This window comes from Triturus cristatus, chromosome 12 (assembly GCF_964204655.1).
Source record: "Triturus cristatus chromosome 12, aTriCri1.1, whole genome shotgun sequence".
NCBI lineage: Eukaryota > Metazoa > Chordata > Amphibia > Caudata > Salamandridae > Triturus > Triturus cristatus.
Genome location: NC_140595.1, coordinates 771,945,079 through 771,965,320, shown reverse-complemented (window position 1 = coordinate 771,965,320; position 20,242 = coordinate 771,945,079). Strand labels below are relative to the sequence as shown.

Genomic DNA, 20,242 nt, shown 5'->3' with positions numbered 1-20,242 from the left:
TCCCTAGTTCTATTCAAGGCTTCTCTTTCTTTATCTTGAAGCTCCATATTAACTGATGTATCATGTACAATTTGAGGAATTAAGGGTGTTCCCATTACCGGTGCACTTGGGGTAACTCTACTGCAGTGGTTCCCAAACTTTTTCCACCTGCGGCTCCCTTGACCTACTGGTCGTTGACCGCGGCTCCCCAATATGTTACTTTTTTTGGCGGATGGGGGAATGTAAGCCCGGCCTCTGGAGTACTTCCATTTTATTCCCTGAAAATAATTGGCATGAAGCTGATGAAGGTATTATAATCATAGATGTAACAAAATAAAAGTATAACAGTTGTTTAATAAAAATTTTGGTTAAGTCAGAAAGAGTACTCTCCAGCACTGTGGTTTGCATGTAGAATATATATATTTTTTAATTGTTTTTAAAAATTTCGCACTAGCGTTGGGTGCTCTCCTACAAATCATTTTAGTTGTTAAGGAGCCACTTTTGATATATACGAATGCTGCTCCACTAATCCTATTAGCCATTCGTCCACAATAGTAAAGTTTTGGTGTTCTACATATATTTATCATTTCGCTCATATAACTTCTTGTGTTGATGTCAAGTATGTTAATTAGTTCTCACTTTCAATGTGTCTTACAATTTGAAAACTCTGCACATTTTGCAATACCAAATCAAAAGTTGCAGACTGGATCTATAAACCCGCCCAAGGGTTAAACTAGACAGAGTGACAAGGAGCGGTGGGTTTCTTTAGTGAAAGAACGAAGGCTACAATTATGCAGTTTACATAAGCAGCAGCTCTTGAGATTGCGAATATACACAGGAAATGCACAAGACTGCTGTTAAAGTAAAACCTAAACTACAGACTTTAGAGGTTGGGGAGAAATATGATTGATTTCTAAGTTTTTTGGAGAACAATCAAAAAGCATACACTTTTACCAACTTCCGGGTTTCAAGAATGGAGGTGTAGATTGCTGGAGAATGACAAGTGGAAGTACAGAGGCATCTGTACAATGCTTAAGTCCCAATCTTTGTATGAGTTGGTGATGGTAAAACAAATCATACAAGCAACATTAAAAAATATAATGAAGCAAGACAGCTATCCCATAACAGCGCTATCAGCTACTGTTGGCTTTAGTAGTTTTAAACTCACCTGTGAGCCTGTGGTGGCTGCAAGCTTGAAGGCAGTCTTTTCGACCAGGTCAGCAGCAGGTAGAGGCTGATCAGGAATTACATCAGAACCCAAGCAAGACAGCTTACAAGCTAAAACTAGAGACTTAACAGGGTCTGCACCCTGATTAGCCTCACCTTAAGTACAGCTTGAGAGGCAGGTACCACTGCCACACCCTCCTTGAATCTCCACTGGAGTGCCTTTTACCAAATCTATTTCATTCTATGTATGAGCCAGGTAGTTGGGAATTGTGTTACTGAGCGATCTTCATACAGAAGAAAAAGTGGGACTGGTAAGAAGACCCATTAGATATGACCTGGGCTGCTCGTTGCAGGTCACACTTTCTTTAAATAAAAGTTTGGGTTACTATATGAAGGAATAATTAGAAATTTGCGTGTCCTTAAAGTGCAGAAATGTCAGGAACTCTGACAAAGCAAAGGGCAAATATTTCTAGTTGCTGCAATTTTTGAAGATTTCCAGGAAGCACTTGGAGGCCAAGTTTCAAGTGAACTCCTGCTGAGGATATTGTCAAGCTTGAATCACTTTTAACCACAGACCAGGATGCAATCCAGCCTTGTAAATTAATTCTCAAATGCACACGTAGCTTTCTTTTAGCTAATGATCTCATGAGTCATTCATGATGAGGAGACGACTAAGAATAAGATATTTCCTCATCAATTTCATACGTTCGTAACTTCAATAAACTCACCTAATTGCTCAGTTACTTGTTATATGATTTAAACTGCCTTCCCTTTGTGCAAATGTTTATATTTCCTCATCGCTCATAGTTTGTGTAAACTGGGTCAATATATGACATAAAAGAGCACTTAATGTGCTATTTTACATGTCACACTGCAATCTAGTGGTACAAGAGGGAGTTTCATCTACCTTTAACAAAACATATTTTAGATAGCGAGCTTACAAAATGCAAGTAATTGCACAACCTGGGATATTGACGTATTGTGTCGCGGCGCCCCTGGCTATTTTTGGGGGCGCACCAGGGCGCCGCGGCGCACAGATTGGGAACCACCGCTCTACTGCGTCCTTCCTGATACGGTGGAGGACTTTTAGTTAGAATTTCCACTAACAATTCGTCATCTGATTCACCATATCCATTCATGTGTTTTGTTTTCTCCTTACACTTGCTTCTGTTACTCAGCCATTAACACTGGGTATAAACCTTCTGATACCATAGCTCTTCTCCATTGCTTCATCTGACCTTCGCGTGACTCATGCAAATATCTGGGAAAAAATCCTCTATACCTCTTACCGCCTCTGCATTTCTCTCGTTCACATGACTCAGTCTCCCATTCTTCCAGAGCCTCATACTGAGTTAACCTAGGTCTTGGTTCCAAATCATTCATTCTAGTTCTCAAATTCGGAAGAATTCTCCCATTAAACGTACCATGTTCTGGTAAAGCAAGAACTCCATCACCTTTTGTATATTCCATCCAATTCTCCAACCATACACAAGTATGATATCCTCTTTCCATCAGCATAAAGGAAGCAGGTGTTTTTGGTGGCGGAATAGGAATTCCCTTTCTAGTCAACACAGGCTTATCTTTCTTAAAGAAATTCTTAATTTTCTTTATTAACAACATTTTTCTCTTTTCTCCATACATTCTAGATGAACGATATATGAAAGAATATTCCGCAAACCCTTGAACTCTGCTATCGGTGCGACTCACACCAGCAGTCAAATCAGAATCCAACATACAATTTCTTCTTAACCAATGCTAACAAAGCTTCTATCTAATAACCAATTAAAGCTCAGGCTTGCGCTGTTTGTTTAAGCAATACTAGCGCTGCCTTTTGTGACGTCAGTATTGCTCCTCACTACTGACCCCTCCTTTGCAATCTGCTTCTGTCTCACGCCCACTGTTTCAACCAATCCTAGCACGGCTCTCTGTGACGTCAGCACAACTCCAGCGACTGACCCTTGCTTTATACGGTAATACGAAAACGTATTTCTTTTCCTTTTCTTAAAATAAAATCTGTTAGTAACAGCATAAAAACATTCACTACTCTGCCTCTTCCACTAAACAAAGGATAGACTTTAGACTTATTCTGGAGTCTCAGAATTGCTCCTCTTCTGCTGCGAGAAAAACCCCTGTTTACTATTCATTCAAGCTCGGGAGAACCTGTTACTCCTTTAGTGTTACCCCTACGGGGAAATAAGCCCAAAGTTTCACCAGCGAACCCTCTGCTACCACTCACACTCTGCTTTTATACAAAGTAGTCCCTAGTTTACCACTGCCCGCCCTACGTAGCTTCTCAGTATTATTCCAACAGACGAGTAACCTCACCCCAGTGTGGCTTCTGTCACCACCCGCTATTTATTTTCCCGGGATTTCCAGACAACATAAAACAAGACGCTAACTCTTTTGTTAGACAAAAATCAATAATCAATATTTATCACCAAACTAGTCAATAATAACAATAACTCTCCTACCAGAAAAACTGATCCAGTGGCGTACCAATAACAGATACTCCACTACCATATACTCACCTGGGCCCATATACACAAACAATTGAGTAAACCGCTGGAGTCAAAGTTTATATATATTTTCTATAATTTCCACAATAATCAGGATTAGATATTTGGTACCTCTGTTCATCTCAAACTAACCCTTCAACTGATCAAATAGTTCTTTCCTCTGGTCGATGGACCATTAGTTGAACTAGTTGATGGTGATAATGTACATAACTCTAACTTTTCTATATTTAAAGTAAAATAATCACAGACTCAGGAAAGTTTAAAATCTTTATCTAAATTAAATGCATGTGAACCACTTCAAAAATACAGTACAGTCACCATCATTCATAGGAGAGAAATTTCAATTGATTAAACATCAAACACGTACTTCGGACTCATACAATGATCAATGCTCAGTAAGGGAGAGGACAGAGAGAAAAGAACATCTGCAAATAACGTGAAATTATAGTTACCAAGAATGGTGTGAAGACCAACCCCCTGGCCAAAGAGCTGGTAATGGTCCTCGGGAAAGGTCAGGAGACAAAGACTTCAGAACAGGATTCAGGACAGGATAGTTGGCCTCTCTAGAATACCGACGCTTGCGCCGCACCACTTTCTGACACTCTCTTCCTTCTCGAGATTCTTCCGCGATCTTCTTATCTAACCCAATAAAATTAGGATTGAAGGTTCTGCATTTGATTCTTCATCAGCATCTCACAGCATCTCTCCCAGCATCAGCATCCCCCGTTCCAAGCTCACAGCATCTGGACTAACCAACTAACTAAAGCTATCTCCATTATACCTTTCGTTCTTCATATTCCACCCACTAAAGTTTTAATATCGTAAAAATAGGAGATCTAATTGGTCAGGCAAGGGAGAAAGATTATCACACCATGCTTACATGTCATCTAAATCAGTTTGACCATTGTTCACAAACCCATCACCTAATTTTTATTCAAAATTTTAGTTCACACATGCATTCACGTTTTATTTGCAACATTTTTATTAACAGCCTGAATGTGAGTCCACATCGTTGAACTTTTCACCATCCGTTCCCAGGGATAATACTTTGCGACCTTGGCTCCCGTTCAACATCCAAGTCATCATTCCGGGTAAATTTTCAGTCGATATGCGCAGTCGTCACGTGACTCAGCTTCATTCAGTTATACATGAGAGGCCCAAATGCGTACTAGTGATAAAGTCAGAAAGACAAATATTAGTTTCACAAACAAAATGGTTTCGCTGTATACCACCCATCTCTACTCCATTCCCCTTTATTTATTAATACGTTCCCTGCATTAGCATTAGTAAAATAGCTCGTTTTTGTTTCAGCTAAGCAGATGCCATGCACGCGAGTCTTCAAGACTCCATTTTAGTGTCTTCTGCTCATGCGCAGGAATTTTCCTCCAAGCAATAGTTTGTCATGCTGCGTAGATACAGTTGACGCATGCGCAGTAAAGATTTCCCGTTTAAAGCGGTTTTAGTCCTTAGTTCATGTTATCCACGTTAGTAAACACACAAGCAAGCTTCACTAACCTGCGTATTCATGTTGTGCGCATTAGTTTTACACAAAATAATTTTAATAACATGTTAGTGAGTTAAAGGAGCGAATTGCTTTCGAGCAAGTCTCTTTTCTACGAGTCCTTGCTCCATCAGAAGCGCTGGTTCCGAAATCGTGCAATCCTGCATACCGTGACTACATGGCTATAAAATCAGACTAAACAGATACACTTTTAATAGAAGTCCAGGGAACGAATTTTAAATTACAAGCTGGAATGAAAATGATTAAATTACAAGCTGGAATGAAAATGAACAATTACTTATTTTTATTAAATTCCTTTATTCATTTTAGTATTATATTACTTTTACAAAAATGTATTGGTGTGCTTTGATGCAATGGTTTACGTAACTATGCAAAATAAATCAACGTAGCTAGTGCAGCAGGTGCAGTGGCACCGGGACCTTGGGGTGTGATAGTACCACAGCACCCAAATAATAGCTGTTGTTTACTACTGAACCCAGGGACGAAGAGCCCAATTTCTTTGCTTGTCTTAAGGCCGACGGCGCCTTTGCTACACCTCTGACGTTCACCCAGATCTCACATTCAACATGCTCTTTAGAGGCTCCAATTAACATTATCCTGCCTCGTGCTCGGGTTCCCGCCCCCCTGGTTCTCTAAAAGCGTGACTAGGGGTCCCACAAATTTATGAAAAAAGGAGTTTGCCCAAGATTACAACCTACGCCGCAGGCAGTGAGTGAAGGAATTGGGCTCAAGTTCGGGCCAGCTTTTCCTAAATACTGCAGTCTCCCCCCCACCCCACCCCCCCCCCCCCCCCCCTTGATTTTAAGATGCGCTCTTGTTTTATGGAGGAGAAATAACATCCAGAGGGCGGGGCTAGTGGCCCCACATTTTAACTCATATTTAATCATCTTAACTGGAATTCTTCTGCGACTCCCTCTCCGCCCATAGATCCTGCCTTATTGGAATGCTTGCAGCGCTCTCCCTGGTTACTGCCTGTAATGTACCTATTTATATTGCTGTGCTCTTATAGTGCCTCGAAGTGGACGAAATGTGTCCTCTTGGCGCTCAATAATAATTATACCCAAAAAAGCGATACGTACAATCGTACGTCTGTTTGTTGAAAATGACTCTATTTTCTGAATGCCACCATTGCGTTTGTCATTTTGCGCTTCACGGGACCTTAAAGCACCACGAAGCAGCCAGGCAGCATTTAGGCGCTGTGTAAATACTTCAGTGAGTAATTGGCCGCCACTTGGTGCCCCCTGGGGAACCTCTCAGATTCCCCAGGGAGAGTAGAGTGCAAGCATGCCTGGACGGGGAGGGGGGGGGATAGAGGGGGTGGAGGGGGCAGGGCAGGGGGAGAGAGGTGGACCGCAGAGGGTAGGTGGGTGGGCACAAAAACACAAGCCGGCCTGAAATCCTCCCAGAGCTGTCCCTGGTTCTAGGGAAGAGAGGAGCTTTATTTGGGAAAGAAAACATCTGCCATTTGGAGGAAAACCAGAGAGCTTGTTTGCTGATAGCTCGCGGGAAGGCGAAGCGGACGGCGGCAGCAGAGGGACAGAAAACTCCCTGTGGCTCGGAGCCTCCGGTCTAGCGGGTCCGCGCGCCCAGGGGTGCACGAGGAGTGACATCTCCAGGTCCCCTTCGCAGAAGCTAAGACCTCTTGAAAAGAGGGACGAGATCCGCAGCACTAAGAGATCCAAGCAAGCAAGGCTCCTCTCACACAGGTGTGACATCTCCAAGCCCCTTCACGCCAGGAGTGATATCGCTAGTACTAACAGATCGAAGTGCCAAGACCACCTTGATAGCAGGAGCGACATCTTCTGGGCTAACAGATCCAAGCGTTCAGGCCAGCTTTGCTTCGGGAGGGGGAACACCTTCCAAAATTGAACTTCAAGCACCCAAGGCTCTCTTCGCCCAGGGAACATCTTCTATACTTTTGACACAAGCATCCGACATCTTTGCGACAATCTCCACACCAGGAGTATCCAAGCACACATGGTCTTCTTGACTCAAGAAGCAACATCTGGTCACCCAAGGCTCCCCTCACCTCAAGAGCGACATTCACTAGACTTTAGATCCAAGCATCCAACAGCTGCTTGACAACAGGTGTGACATCCTCAGACAGGCGTGATCCAACCACCCACCGTCTTCTGAACACCAAGATCTGCATCCCCTGGGCCTTATAGATCTGACGACCAATACGCACCTCACATCTGGCGTGAGGTCTTCCAGACCTGGGAGGTCTGACCAACTAACGCCATCGTCACATCTACTGAACCTGGAAGACCGGCGTGCGCAACCTCCCATTTACCATCCAAACACCCAGCACTGTCCTGCCATCAGAAGTGACAGCCTGTGAGCTGGGCACGCAACGTGCCATCTGCGTCCCGACCACCTACAGCCACCACCCGGCCCCACACCAGGGTGTCTGACAATTGTGGGTGGGAATGTCTAACACGATGGAGCACGAGAGCGGGGCTGATACCGGCTCAGCACACCGCGAGTCTGTGCTGCTTGAGGACGGAGCCATGGCCCTCTCTCCGGTGCCACCGCCGTACTGCGCCGAGCCCGTAGTGCTCGAGCTGCGGGAGTCTCTGGACTGCTGGGCCTGCGCGGTGCTCATCACGGCCCAGAACCTGCTCATTGGTGCCATCAATGTCGTCCTGGTGGGACTGGTCTTCGGGGTCATCCTGATGCCGGCGGCGGCCATGTTGTTCTTCGGCTTCCTGTGCCACAGCAAGGTATGTACTTCCGGTATTGCTGACCCCTCTCCCCTATACAGGCCAACACACCTGATTCAGGTGGACGTGGGAGACTTCTGAAAATGGCTTTTTTTTAGCTGCCTTCCGCCTAAAATCACCTCTGCTACAATGTACATGAATGGAAATAATGCATTGCCCCGATTTTATTTGCAAAACACCCCATTTTCCTGTTGTAAAATGTTGGCATGTATGCTTCCCTCCCGCCAAAAGTGGGGTCAAACTAGGCCTCTAGCACGTGGCAGGCGCTCGAGAGAGCAGCCCGGCCATTCATGAATCAAGATTTGGCTGGGTCAGACGGTAGTCAGGAGGACAGGTGCTGACTGTGCACATCGATGCAAACACACACACACACACACACAGCCTTGGCTTACCCAGACGTAGTACTGTGGTCTCTTGTGGTGTCAGTGGATTGCGTCAGGCTGCACCTTCACAGCTTCAGATTACAGTACCACCCTGACACACCACCATACTACTAATGTATATTCTGCATGGGTGCCCTTTCAATTTCAAATACCTCTGCAAACAGTGGCATGCATGCATACCATTAGCTGCAAGTTCATGCCAACATCACCAGAACATGTGAAATACTCTCACACAGGTCTACAACCACACAGTCTGCTACAAACACACACAGGTGTACAACCACACACAGGTCTGCTACAACCACATACAGGTCTACAACCACACACAGGTCTCTACAACCACACACAGGTCTACAGCCACACACAGGTCTACAGCCACACACAGTTCTGCTACAACCACGCACAAGTCTCTACAACCACACACAGGTCTACAACCACACACAGTTCTGCTACAACCACACACAAGTCTATACAACCACACACAGGTCTACAACCACACAGAGTTCTACAACCACACACAGTTCTGCTACAACCACACACAAGTCTCTACAACCACACACAGGTCTCTACAACCACACACAGGTCTGCTACAACCACACACAGGTCTACAACCACACACAGTTCTGTTCCAACCACACACGTCTGTACAACCAGACACAGGTCTACAACCACATACAGTTCTACAATCACACACAGGTCTACAACCACATACAGGTCTACAACCACACACAGTTCTGCTGCAACCACTCACAAGTCTCTACAACCACACACAGGTCTGCTACAACCACACACAGGTCTGCTACAACCACACACAGGTCTACAACCACACACAGTTCTGCTACAACCACACATGTCTCTACAACCACACACAGGTCTACAACCACATACAGGTCTACAACCACACACGTCTCTACAACCACATACAGGCCTACAACCACACACAGGTCTACAATCACACACAGGTCTACAACCACATACAGGTCTACAACCACACACAGGTCTACAACCACATACAGGTCTACAACCACACACGTCTGCAACAACCACACACATGTCTGCTACAACCACACGAAGGTCTGCTACAACCACACACACGGATCAGCTACAACCACACTCAGGTCTGCTACAACCACACATAGGTCTACAATCACACACATGTCTGCAACAACCACACACATGTCTGCTACAACCACACATAGGTCTACAACACACAACGGTCTCCTACAACCACACACAGGTCTGCTACAACCACACACAGGTCTGATACGACCACACACAGGTCTCTACAACCACACACAGGTCTCTACAACCACACACATCTCTACAACCACACAAAGGTCTCTACAACCGCAAACCGGTCTGCTACAACCACACACAGGCTTACACCCACACACAGGTCTACAACCACACACAGGTGTGCTACAACCACACATAGGTCTACTACAACCACACACAGGTCTGCTACAACCACACACAGGTCTGCTACAACCACACACAGTTCTGCTACACCCACACACAGGCCTACAACCACACACAGGTCTACAACCACACACAGGTGTGCTACAACCGCACACAGGTCTGCTACAACCACACACAGTTCTGCTACACCCACACACAGGCCTACAACCACACACAGGTCTACAACCACACACAGGTGTGCTACAACCGCACACAGGTCTGCTACAACCACACACAGTTCTGCTACAACCACATACAGGTCTGCTTCGACCACACATAGGTCTACAACACACTACGGTCTACTACAACCACACACAGGTCGCTACAACCACACACAGGTCTACAACACACAACGGTCTACTACAACCACACACAGGTCTGCAGCTGCTACAACCACACACAGGTCTGCTACGACCACACACCACTCAACCAAACGTACAGGGCAGCCTGCACCCAGAGAGTGCTCCGATGTCACACTAGAATCAGTTCCGTGCCTTCCGAATATCGGGTAAAACATACCTCCTGCACACATCCATTTTTTTTTCTTTTTGCAGATTTATATAGCGCGAACTCGACCCGAAGGTATTGGAGCGCTTTACATGAGCACCAGTTACGTTACAGAAGAACACATTTTTTTAAATGATTGTTGTGAGCAATACTCATTGTTACATAAACACCAGTAGTTGTGTATTAATCTATAGCTGAGTGTGACTAAAACTTGCGCTGGCGCGGATACGTGTGTAGCCGTAGATTCTGGTCAATGAACCAATACGCAGCTGTACTTCACATCAGTGCTTATCTCAGCATCAATGGTTGCGATGAAAGTAACAATTTCCACGCATAATACTTTTGCACTCACAGGTTTTTTTGTATAAATCGGTGCTTGCACAGACATAGATAGACACTTGTGAATAAATGAATGCGTGTGTGCAGAGTACATCCTTATTTCTGTATGCACTGGTACTCGTGCACCAACACTCTGCATAGACATAACATGCATGCATAGCTACTTCTGTTCAGATCGATGCGTGTGAGTGCATCGGTACTTCGGCAGTGCAGACCAGTACTAGAGTAAGCACTGACGTGTGTGTATGCATTCATACTTGCAGACACATCAACATCTTGCGTGCAGAGAATCAATACTCACCTATGTACTACCTGAGCTGAAATCAATACTTCTAAGGAATCCGTTCCGGTGCTACGTTCAGTGCTTGGCCACAGATCAATGTCTGCTTCAATTACTGTCCAACGCCTGCCATGCGGCGCGTGCAGTGGGAATATCGAAGGGCGGGTATTCATTGTCATGAAGTATCGACTTGGTAGTGAGAAGTGCCGGTACTCTCCCATTAAAGGTATTAGAGCCTTACTGAGAAGTGCAGGCACTCTCCCTTTAAAAGTATTACACACCCGCTGAGAAGTGCCACTACTCAACCGTTAAAAGTATTACAGCCTTATTGGGAAGTGCAGGCAGTCTCCTTGTAAAAGTATTACACCCTCGCTGAGAATTGCCACTACTCACCCGTTAAAAGTATTACACCCTCGCTGAGAATTGCCACTACTCACCCGTTAAAAGTATTACATCCTCGCTGAGAATTGCCTCTACTCACCCGTTAAAAGTATTACACTCTTACTGAGAACTGCCACTACTATCCCTTTCAAATTAAATACGTGCAGGAGCTCAGTACCTCTCTAATTAAAGCACTGCTGCTATGTAAGCCAGAGGGTATGTTCGCTACTGAGAAGTGCCACTACTCTCCTGTTAAAAGTATTACAACCTTACTGAGAAGTGCTGTGCTACGCAAACAAACGAAGGACGGAATGCTGAATAAATCATACATTCAGTCCCAGGTGAGAGATCTTGGTTAAATCAATCGTTCTTTTGCTCACCACGCCACCCCAGTTCAGACATGGCCATATGCAAATCAGTCTTGACTCTGTGCCTCATGGGAACAGTCCAGCCCAAACTGCCAAGCCATGTCTTCACTGGACCGGAATCAAGCATCCTGGGACCGGTTTCTGGCTATCAGCCGTCATCAGCCAGGATAGCTTGACTCCAGTGGCGTAGTGAGCACGGGTCCCACGTCTGGGAATACCCATCCCACTTAGGGCGAAAAGCGTTACAACAAACAAATGATGGACGGAATGCTGACAATGCAGACATTCTCCCCCAGTCAAGAGATCTGGGTTAAATCCATCGTTCTTTTGCCCACTACACCACCCCAGTTCAGACATGGCCATATGCAAATCAGTCTTGACCCTGTGTCTCATGGGAACAGTCCAGCCCGAACTGCCAAGCCAGGTCTTCCCTGGACTGGAAACAAGCATCCTGGGGCTGGCTTCTGGGTATTACCCTTCATCAGCCAGGCTAGCATGAATCCACGTCTGGGCATACCCATCCCACTTAGGGTGAAAAGTGTAACTGCAACAAATAATGGATGGCATGCTGAATAAATCATACATTCACCACCGGCACTCTCCCATAAACGTATTACACCCCCGCTGAGAAGTGCCACTACTTTCCCGTTAAAAGTATTACAGCCTTACTGAGAAGTGCTGGCACTCTCCCATTAAAAGTATTACACACCCGCTGAGAAGTGCCACTACTCAACCGTTAAAAGTATTACAGCCTTATTGGGAAGTGCAGGCAGTCTCCTTGTAAAAGTATTACACCCTCGCTGAGAATTGCCACTACTCACCCGTTAAAAGTATTACACCCTCGCTGAGAATTGCCACTACTCACCCGTTAAAAGTATTACATCCTCGCTGAGAATTGCCTCTACTCACCCGTTAAAAGTATTACACTCTTACTGAGAACTGCCACTACTATCCCTTTCAAATTAAATACGTGCAGGAGCTCAGTACCTCTCTAATTAAAGCACTGCTGCTATGTAAGCCAGAGGGTATGTTCGCTACTGAGAAGTGCCACTACTCTCCTGTTAAAAGTATTACAACCTTACTGAGAAGTGCTGTGCTACGCGAAGGACGGAATGCTGAATAAATCATACATTCAGTCCCAGGTGAGAGATCTTGGTTAAATCAATCGTTCTTTTGCTCACCACGCCACCCCAGTTCAGACATGGCCATATGCAAATCAGTCTTGACTCTGTGCCTCATGGGAACAGTCCAGCCCAAACTGCCAAGCCATGTCTTCACTGGACCGGAATCAAGCATCCTGGGACCGGTTTCTGGCTATCAGCCGTCATCAGCCAGGATAGCTTGACTCCAGTGGCGTAGTGAGCACGGGTCCCACGTCTGGGAATACCCATCCCACTTAGGGCGAAAAGCGTTACAACAAACAAATGATGGACGGAATGCTGACAATGCAGACATTCTCCCCCAGTCAAGAGATCTGGGTTAAATCCATCGTTCTTTTGCCCACTACACCACCCCAGTTCAGACATGGCCATATGCAAATCAGTCTTGACCCTGTGTCTCATGGGAACAGTCCAGCCCGAACTGCCAAGCCAGGTCTTCCCTGGACTGGAAACAAGCATCCTGGGGCTGGCTTCTGGGTATTACCCTTCATCAGCCAGGCTAGCATGAATCCACGTCTGGGCATACCCATCCCACTTAGGGTGAAAAGTGTAACTGCAACAAATAATGGATGGCATGCTGAATAAATCATACATTCACCACCGGCACTCTCCCATAAACGTATTACACCCCCGCTGAGAAGTGCCACTACTTTCCCGTTAAAAGTATTACAGCCTTACTGAGAAGTGCTGGCACTCTCCCATTAAAAGTATTACACCCCCGCTGAATAGTGCCACTACTTTCCCGTTAAAAGTATTACAGCCATAGTGAGAAGTGCTGGCACTCTCCCATTAAATGTATTACACCCCTGCGGAGAAGTGCCACTGCTCTTCTGTTAAAATTATTACTGCCCTGCTGAGAAGTGCGGATACTCTCCCTTTCAAAGTATTACATCCCCGCTGAAAAGTGCCACTACTCTCCCATTAAAAATATTACAGCCTTACTGAGAAGTGCTGGCACTCTCCCATTAAAAGTATTACACTCCCGCTGAGAAGTGCCACTACTCTTCCGTTAAAATTATTACTGCCCTGCTGAGAAGTGCGGATACTCTCCCTTTCAAAGTATTACATCCCCGCTGAAAGGTGCCATTACTCTCCTATTAAAAATATTACAGCCTTACTGAGAAGTGCTGCAACTCTCCAATTAAACGTATTACACCCCCACTTAGAAGTGCTGCTACTTTCCCATTAAACGTATTACACCCCCGCTGAGAAGTGCTAGTACTCTCCCATTAAACGTATTCAACCCCCGCTAATAAGTGCTAGTACTCTCCCATTAAACGAATTACACCCCCGCTGAGAAGTGCTGGTACTCTCCCTTTCAATGAAAGACTTGCCGGTACTCAGTACCTGACAGCCCCTGCCCATTTAAAGCACCGCTGCTGTGCATGCTTTGGCAAGAGCGATGGGGACTTTACATAGCTTAAAATAATCGTGAATGTGTTTACAACCTGCATTCCTTGTCTCCAAACTTTAGAAAGAAAAGTAAAGTTAGCGCCTCACTTCCATTCGTGCCTTACTCACTTGGCAGCCTTGTTGGTGGCCCTGTTCCCTGGGACCCGTGAACAGTCTGCACGAGCTCTGTGGGCGGGGCCAGGGCCACCAGTAGTGGCAGCATTGTCTGCCTACCTCTACTCTGACTCACAGTGGTACCTATCAGCCGGGGCATCCGTGGTCTCTACATGTACCTCTGGGTGTAGTATTATGTCATCACACGCTGCTATTTTGGCAAATGATGGCACGGACCTTATGTCCAAGGTCACACAATTTGTTCAAAAAGGGTGGCCAAGAAAAACAATCAAGGCTTCTTGTTTTCACAGCTGCCAATTCAGCCAGAATCCCAGAAGGACATACCATTGCACTGCCCACTTCTCAGCCTCTTTACCATACGGATGAGATGCATTACCCAGACTTTTCATTTATTAATATTTTGTCGGAGCTCGGATCGGAGAAGGCATAGGGTGCACGAGGGGCTGCAGAAGAAGACACGCGTGTAGTAAGGTTGGGGTGTCGAATCCCACCTCTGCTAGGCAGTGGTGTAGTCAGTGTGTCATGGGCCACTGCTCAAGGAAGGAAGTCCCCCCCCCCCCGCCCCCCGGCTGCTGTCTGAACTGTGAAAGTCAGCGAAAATCAGGGTTCGGTGGTGATCTCAGGCCTCTGGGCCCCGGTGCCACTGCACCTGCTGCACCAGTGGAAGCTACGCCTCTGCTTCCAGGCTGACCGTGCCACCCCTGACAAGGCCCCTCCTCTTCCTGTCCACAGCAGGGGCCAGAGAAGGGCCGTCTCCACCCCCCTTTCCCCATCTCGGCCATTATCACTTCTAACCCGACTGAAGTGAATATCTAGGCTTCTCCGATTGCACCGAAGAGACGTCTCCACCAGGGACTTGCAACAAATGTCTGCGGCTGATGGGGCCGCACATTCCTGAGAAGGGGGAGGGCGCTGATGCCATGTTATGTGTTGCTGCTGTTTGCTCGAGTGTCATTTATCTCAGCTCCCCCAGCACACACTGTGAGCACAGCAGCTTGGGCACCATATGGCTAGGGGTGCTGGACAGTGACATGCGCCCTGCCTGTGCAGCCGCCACCTTCTTTGTAACTTTGTAAGAGTGGGAGCCCAGGAGACCTGTCATCACTCCGTACTGGCTTCTAAGGGTCTGCTGGGGCGAGCTAGAGACTAAGCCTGGGGTCCGAGGGTGCTTCAGCATCTGGGGCTATGGGTGCCTCTGCTGGGGCGAGCTAGAGACTAAGCCTGGGGTCTGAGGGTGCCTCTGCTAGGGCGAGCTGGAGACTGAGCCTGGGGTCTAAGGGTGCTTCTGCTGGGGCGAGCTAGAGACGAAGCCTGGGGTCCGATGGTGCCTCTGCTGGGGCGAGCTAGAGACTACATCTGGGGTCTGAGGGTGCTTCAGCATCTGGGGTCTAAGGGTGCCTCTGCTGGGGCGAGCTAGAGACCAAGTCTGGGGTCTGAGGGTGCTTCAGCATCTGGGGTCTAAGAATGCCTCTGCTGGGCGAGCTAGAGACTAAGTCTGGGGTCTGCGGGTGCCTCTGCTGGGGCGAGCTAGAGACTAAGTCTGGGGTCTAAGGGGGCCTCTGCTGGGGCGAGCTGGAGACTAAGTCTGGGGTCTAAGGGGGCCTCTGCTGGGGCGAGCTAGAGACTAAGCCTGGGGGCTGAGGGTGCTTCTGCTGGGCGAGCTAGAGACTAAGTCTGGGGCCTGAGGGTGCCTCTGCTGGGGCGAGCTAGAGACTAAGCCTGGGGTCCGAGGGTGCCTCTGCTGGGGCGAGCTAGAGACTAAGTCTGGGGTCTAAGGGGGCCTCTGCTGGGGCGAGCTAGAGACTAAGCCTGGGGGCTGAGGGTGCTTCTGCTGGGGCGAGCTAGAGACTAAGTCTGGGGTCTAAGGGGGCCTCTGCTGGGGCGAGCTAGAGACTAAGTCTGAGGTCTGAGGGTGCTTCTGCTGGAGCGAGCTAGAGACTAAGTCTGAGGTCTGAGGGTGCTTCTGCTGGGACGAGCTAGAGACTAAGTTTGGGGTCCAAGGGTGCCTCTGCTGGGACGAGCTAGAGACTAAGTTTGGGGTCTAAGGGTGCCTCTGCTGGGGCGAGCTAGAGACTAAGTCTGAGGTCTGAGGGTGCTTCTGCTGGGGCGATCTAGAGACTAAGCCTGGGGTCTGAGGGTACTTCTGCTGGGGCGAGCTAGAGACTAAGCCTGTGGTCCAAGGGTGCTTCTGCTGGGGCGATCTAGAGACTAAACCTGGGGTCTGAGGCTGCTTCTGCGTCTGGGGGCTGAGGGTGCCTCTGCTGGGGCAAGCAAGAGACTAAGCCTGGGGGCTGAGGGTGCCTCTGCTGGGGCGAGCTAGAGACTAAGCCTGGGGGCTGAGGGTGTTTCTGCTGGGGTGAGCTAGAGACTAAGCCTGGGGTCCGAGGGTGCTTCTGCTGGGGTGAGCTAGAGACGAAGTCTGGGGTTTGAGGGTGCTTCAGCATCTGGGGTCTAAGGATGCCTCTGCTGGGGCGAGCTAGAGACTAAGTCTGGGGTTTGAGGGTGCTTCAGCATCTGGGGTCTAAGGGTGCCTCTGCTGGGGCGAGCTAGAGACTAAGCCTGGGGTCCAAGGGTGCTTCAGCATCTGGGGTCTAAGGGTGCCTCTGCTGGGGCGAGCTAGAGACTAAGCTTGGGGTCCGAGGGTGCTTCAGTATCTGGAGTCTAAGGGTGCCTCTGCTGGGGCGAGCTAGAGACTAAGTCTGGGGTCCGCGGGTGTTTCAGCATCTGGGGTCTAAGGGTGTCTCTGCTGGGGCGAGCTAGAGGCTAAGTCTGGGGTTTGAGGGTCCTTCAGCATCTGGGGTCCGATGGTGCCTCTGCTGGGGCGAGCTAGAGACTACATCTGGGGTCCAAGGGTGCTTCAGCATCTGGGGTCTAAGGATGCCTCTGCTGGGGCGAGCTAGAGACCAAGTCTGGGGTCTGAGGGTGCTTTAGCATCTTGGGTCTAAAGGTGCCTCTGCTGGGGCGAGCTAGAGACTAAGTCTGGGGTCTGCGGGAGCCTCTGCTGGGGCGAGCTAGAGACTAAGTCTGGGGTTTAAGGGGGCCTCTGCTGGGGCGAGCTAGAGACTAAGCCTGGGGTCTAAGGGTGCTTCAGCATCTGGGGTCTAAGGGTGCCTCTGCTGGAGCGAGCTAGAGACTAAGCCTGGGGTCTGAGGGTGCCTCTGTTGGGGCGAGCTAGAGACTAAGCCTGGGGGCTGAGGATGCTTCTGCTGGGCGAGCTAGAGACTAAGTGTGGGGCCTGAGGGTGCCTCTGCTGGGGCGAGCTAGAGACTAAGCCTGGGGTCCGAGGGTGCCTCTGCTGGGGCAAGCTAGAGACTAAGTCTGGGGTCTAAGGGGGCCAATGCTGGGGCGAGCTAGAGACTAAGTCTGAGGTCTGAGGGTGCTTCTGCTGGCGCGAGCCAGAGAGTAAGTCTGAGGTCTGAGGGTGCTTCTGCTGGGGCGAGCTAGAGACTAAGTTTGGGGTCTAAGGGTGCCTCTGCTGGGACGAGCTAGAGACTAAGTTTGGGGTCGAAGGGTGCCTCTGCTGGGGCGAGCTAGAGACTAAGTTTGGGGTCTAAGGGTGCCTCTGCTGGGACGAGCTAGAGACGAAGTCTGAGGTCTGAGGGTGCTTCTGCTGGGGCGATCTAGAGACTAAACCTGGGGTCTGAGGCTGCTTCTGCGTCTGGGGGCTGAGGGTGCCTCTGCTGGGGCAAGCAAGAGACTAAGCCTGGGATCTGAGGGTGCTTCTGCTGGGGCGAGCTAGAGACTAAGCCTGGGGTCTGAGGCTGCTTCTGCGTCTGGGGGCTGAGGGTGCCTCTGCTGGGGCAAGTGAGAGACTAAGCCTGGGAGCTGAGGGTGCCTCTGCTGGGGTGAGCTAGAGACTAAGCCTGGGGTCCGAGGGTGCTTCTGCTGGGGTGAGCTAGAGACTAAGTCTGGGGTTTGAGGGTGCTTCAGCATCTGGGGTCTAAGGATGCCTCTGCTGGGGCGAGCTAGAGACTAAGTCTGGGGTTTGAGGGTGCTTCAACATCTGGGGTCTAAGGGTGCCTCTGCTGGGGCGAGCTAGAGACTAAGTCTGGGGTCTGAGGGTGCTTCAGCATCTGGAGGTCTAAGGGTGCCTCTGCTGGGGCGAGCTAGAGACTAAGTCTGGGGTCTGAGGGTGCTTCAGCATCTGGGGTCTAAGGGTGCCTCTGCTGGGGCGAGCTAGTGACTAAGCCTGGGGTCCAAGGGTGCTTCAGCATCTGGGGTCTAAGGGTGCCTCTGCTGGGGCGAGCTAGAGGCTAAGTCTGGGGTTTGAGGGAGCTTCAGCATCTGGGGTCTAAGGGTGCCTCTGCTGGGGCGAGCTAGAGACTAAGTCTGGGGTCCGCGGGTGCTTCAGCATCTGGGGTCTAAGGGTGCCTCTGCTGGGGTGAGCTAGAGGCTAAGTCTGGGGTTTGAGGGTGCTTCAGTATCTGGGGTCTAAGGGTGCCTCTGCTGGGGCGAGCTAGAGACTAAGTCTGGGGTCTGCGGGTGCTTCAGCATCTGGGGTCTAAGGGTGCCTCTGCTGGGGTGAGCTAGAGACTAAGTCTGGGGTCCGAGGGTGCTTCAGCATCTGGGGTCTAAGGGTGCCTCTGCTGGGGCGAGCTAGAGACTAAGCCTGGGGTCCGAGGGTGCCTCTGCTGGGGCGAGCTAGAGACTAACTCTGGGGTCTAAGGAGACCTCTGCTGGGGTGAGCTAGAGACTAAGCCTGGGGTCCGAGGGTGCTTCTGCTGGGGCGAGCTAGAGACTAAGTCTGGGGTTTGAGGGCGCTTCAGCATCTAGGGTCTAAGGGTGCCTCTGCTGGGGCGAGCTAGAGACTAAGTCTGAGGTCTGAGGGTGCTTCAGCATCTGGGGTCTAAGGGTGCCTCTGCTGGGGTGAGCTAGAGACTAAGTCTGGAGTCTGAGGGTGCTTCAGCATCTGGGGTCTAAATGTGCCTCTGCTGGGGTGAGCTAGAGACTAAGTCTGGGGTATGAGGGTGCTTCAGCATCTGGGGTCTAAGAGTGCCTCTGCTGGGGCGAGCTAGAGACTAAGCCTGGGTTCCGAGGGTGCCTCTGCTGGTGCGAACTAGAGACTAAGTTTGGGTTCTAAGGGTGCTTCTGCTGGGGCGAGCTGGAGACTAAGCCTGGGATCCGAGGGTGCCTCTGCTGGGGCGAGCTAGAGACTGAGCCTGGGGTCTGAGAGTGCCTCTGCTAGAGCGAGCTAGAGACTGAGCCTGGGGTCCTAGGGTGCTTTTGCTGGTGCTAGCTAGAGACTGAGCCTGGGTTCCAAGGGTGCTTCTGCCAGAGCGAGCTAGAGACTAAGCCTGGGGTCTGAGGGTGCCTCTGCTGGGGCGAGCTAAAGACTAAGTTTGGGGTTTAAGGCTGCTTCTGATGGGGCGAGCTAGAGGGTAAGTCTGGGGTCTGAGGGTGCCTCTGTTAGGGTGAGCTAGAGACTAAGCCTGGGGTCTGAGGGTGCCTCTGCTGGGGCGAGCTAGAGACTAAGCCTGGGGGCTGAGGGTGCTTCTGCATCTGGGGTCTGAGGGTGACTCTGCTGGGGCAAACTAGAGACTGAGCCTGGGGTCTGAGGGTGCTTCAGCATCTGGGGTCTAAGGATGCCTCTGCTGGGGCGAGCGAGCTAGAGACTAAGTCTGGGTTCTGAGGGTGCTTCAGCATCTGGGGTCTAAGGGTGCCTCTGCTGGGGCGAGCTAAAGACTAAGTCTGGGGTCTGCGGGTGCTTCAGCATCTGGGTTCTAAGGGTGCCTCTGCTGGGGCGAGCTAGAGACTAAGTCTGGGGTCTGAGGGTGCGTCAGCATCTGGGGTCTAAAGGTGCCTCTGCTGGGACGAGGTAGAGACTAAGTCTGGGGTATGAGGGTGCTTCAGCATCAGGGGTCTAAGAGTGCCTCTGCTGGGGCGAGCTAGAGACTAAGCCTGGGCTCCGAGGGTGTCTCTGCTGGGGCGAGCT

General features: G+C 49.5%; 1 protein-coding gene across 1 annotated transcript in view; it reads left to right on the top strand.

The window, feature by feature from the left end:
- The first annotated feature begins 7,191 nt into the window (after positions 1–7,191).
- The window catches only part of TMEM88 (transmembrane protein 88), a 94,146-nt gene continuing 81,095 nt past the window's right edge, over positions 7,192–20,242 (top strand). Inside the window, exon 1 of the mRNA XM_085639158.1 lies at positions 7,192–7,907. Within this exon, the coding sequence (XP_085495284.1) occupies positions 7,614–7,907 (294 nt within the window). The 5' untranslated portion in view covers positions 7,192–7,613. The remainder of the gene's footprint in view (positions 7,908–20,242) is intronic.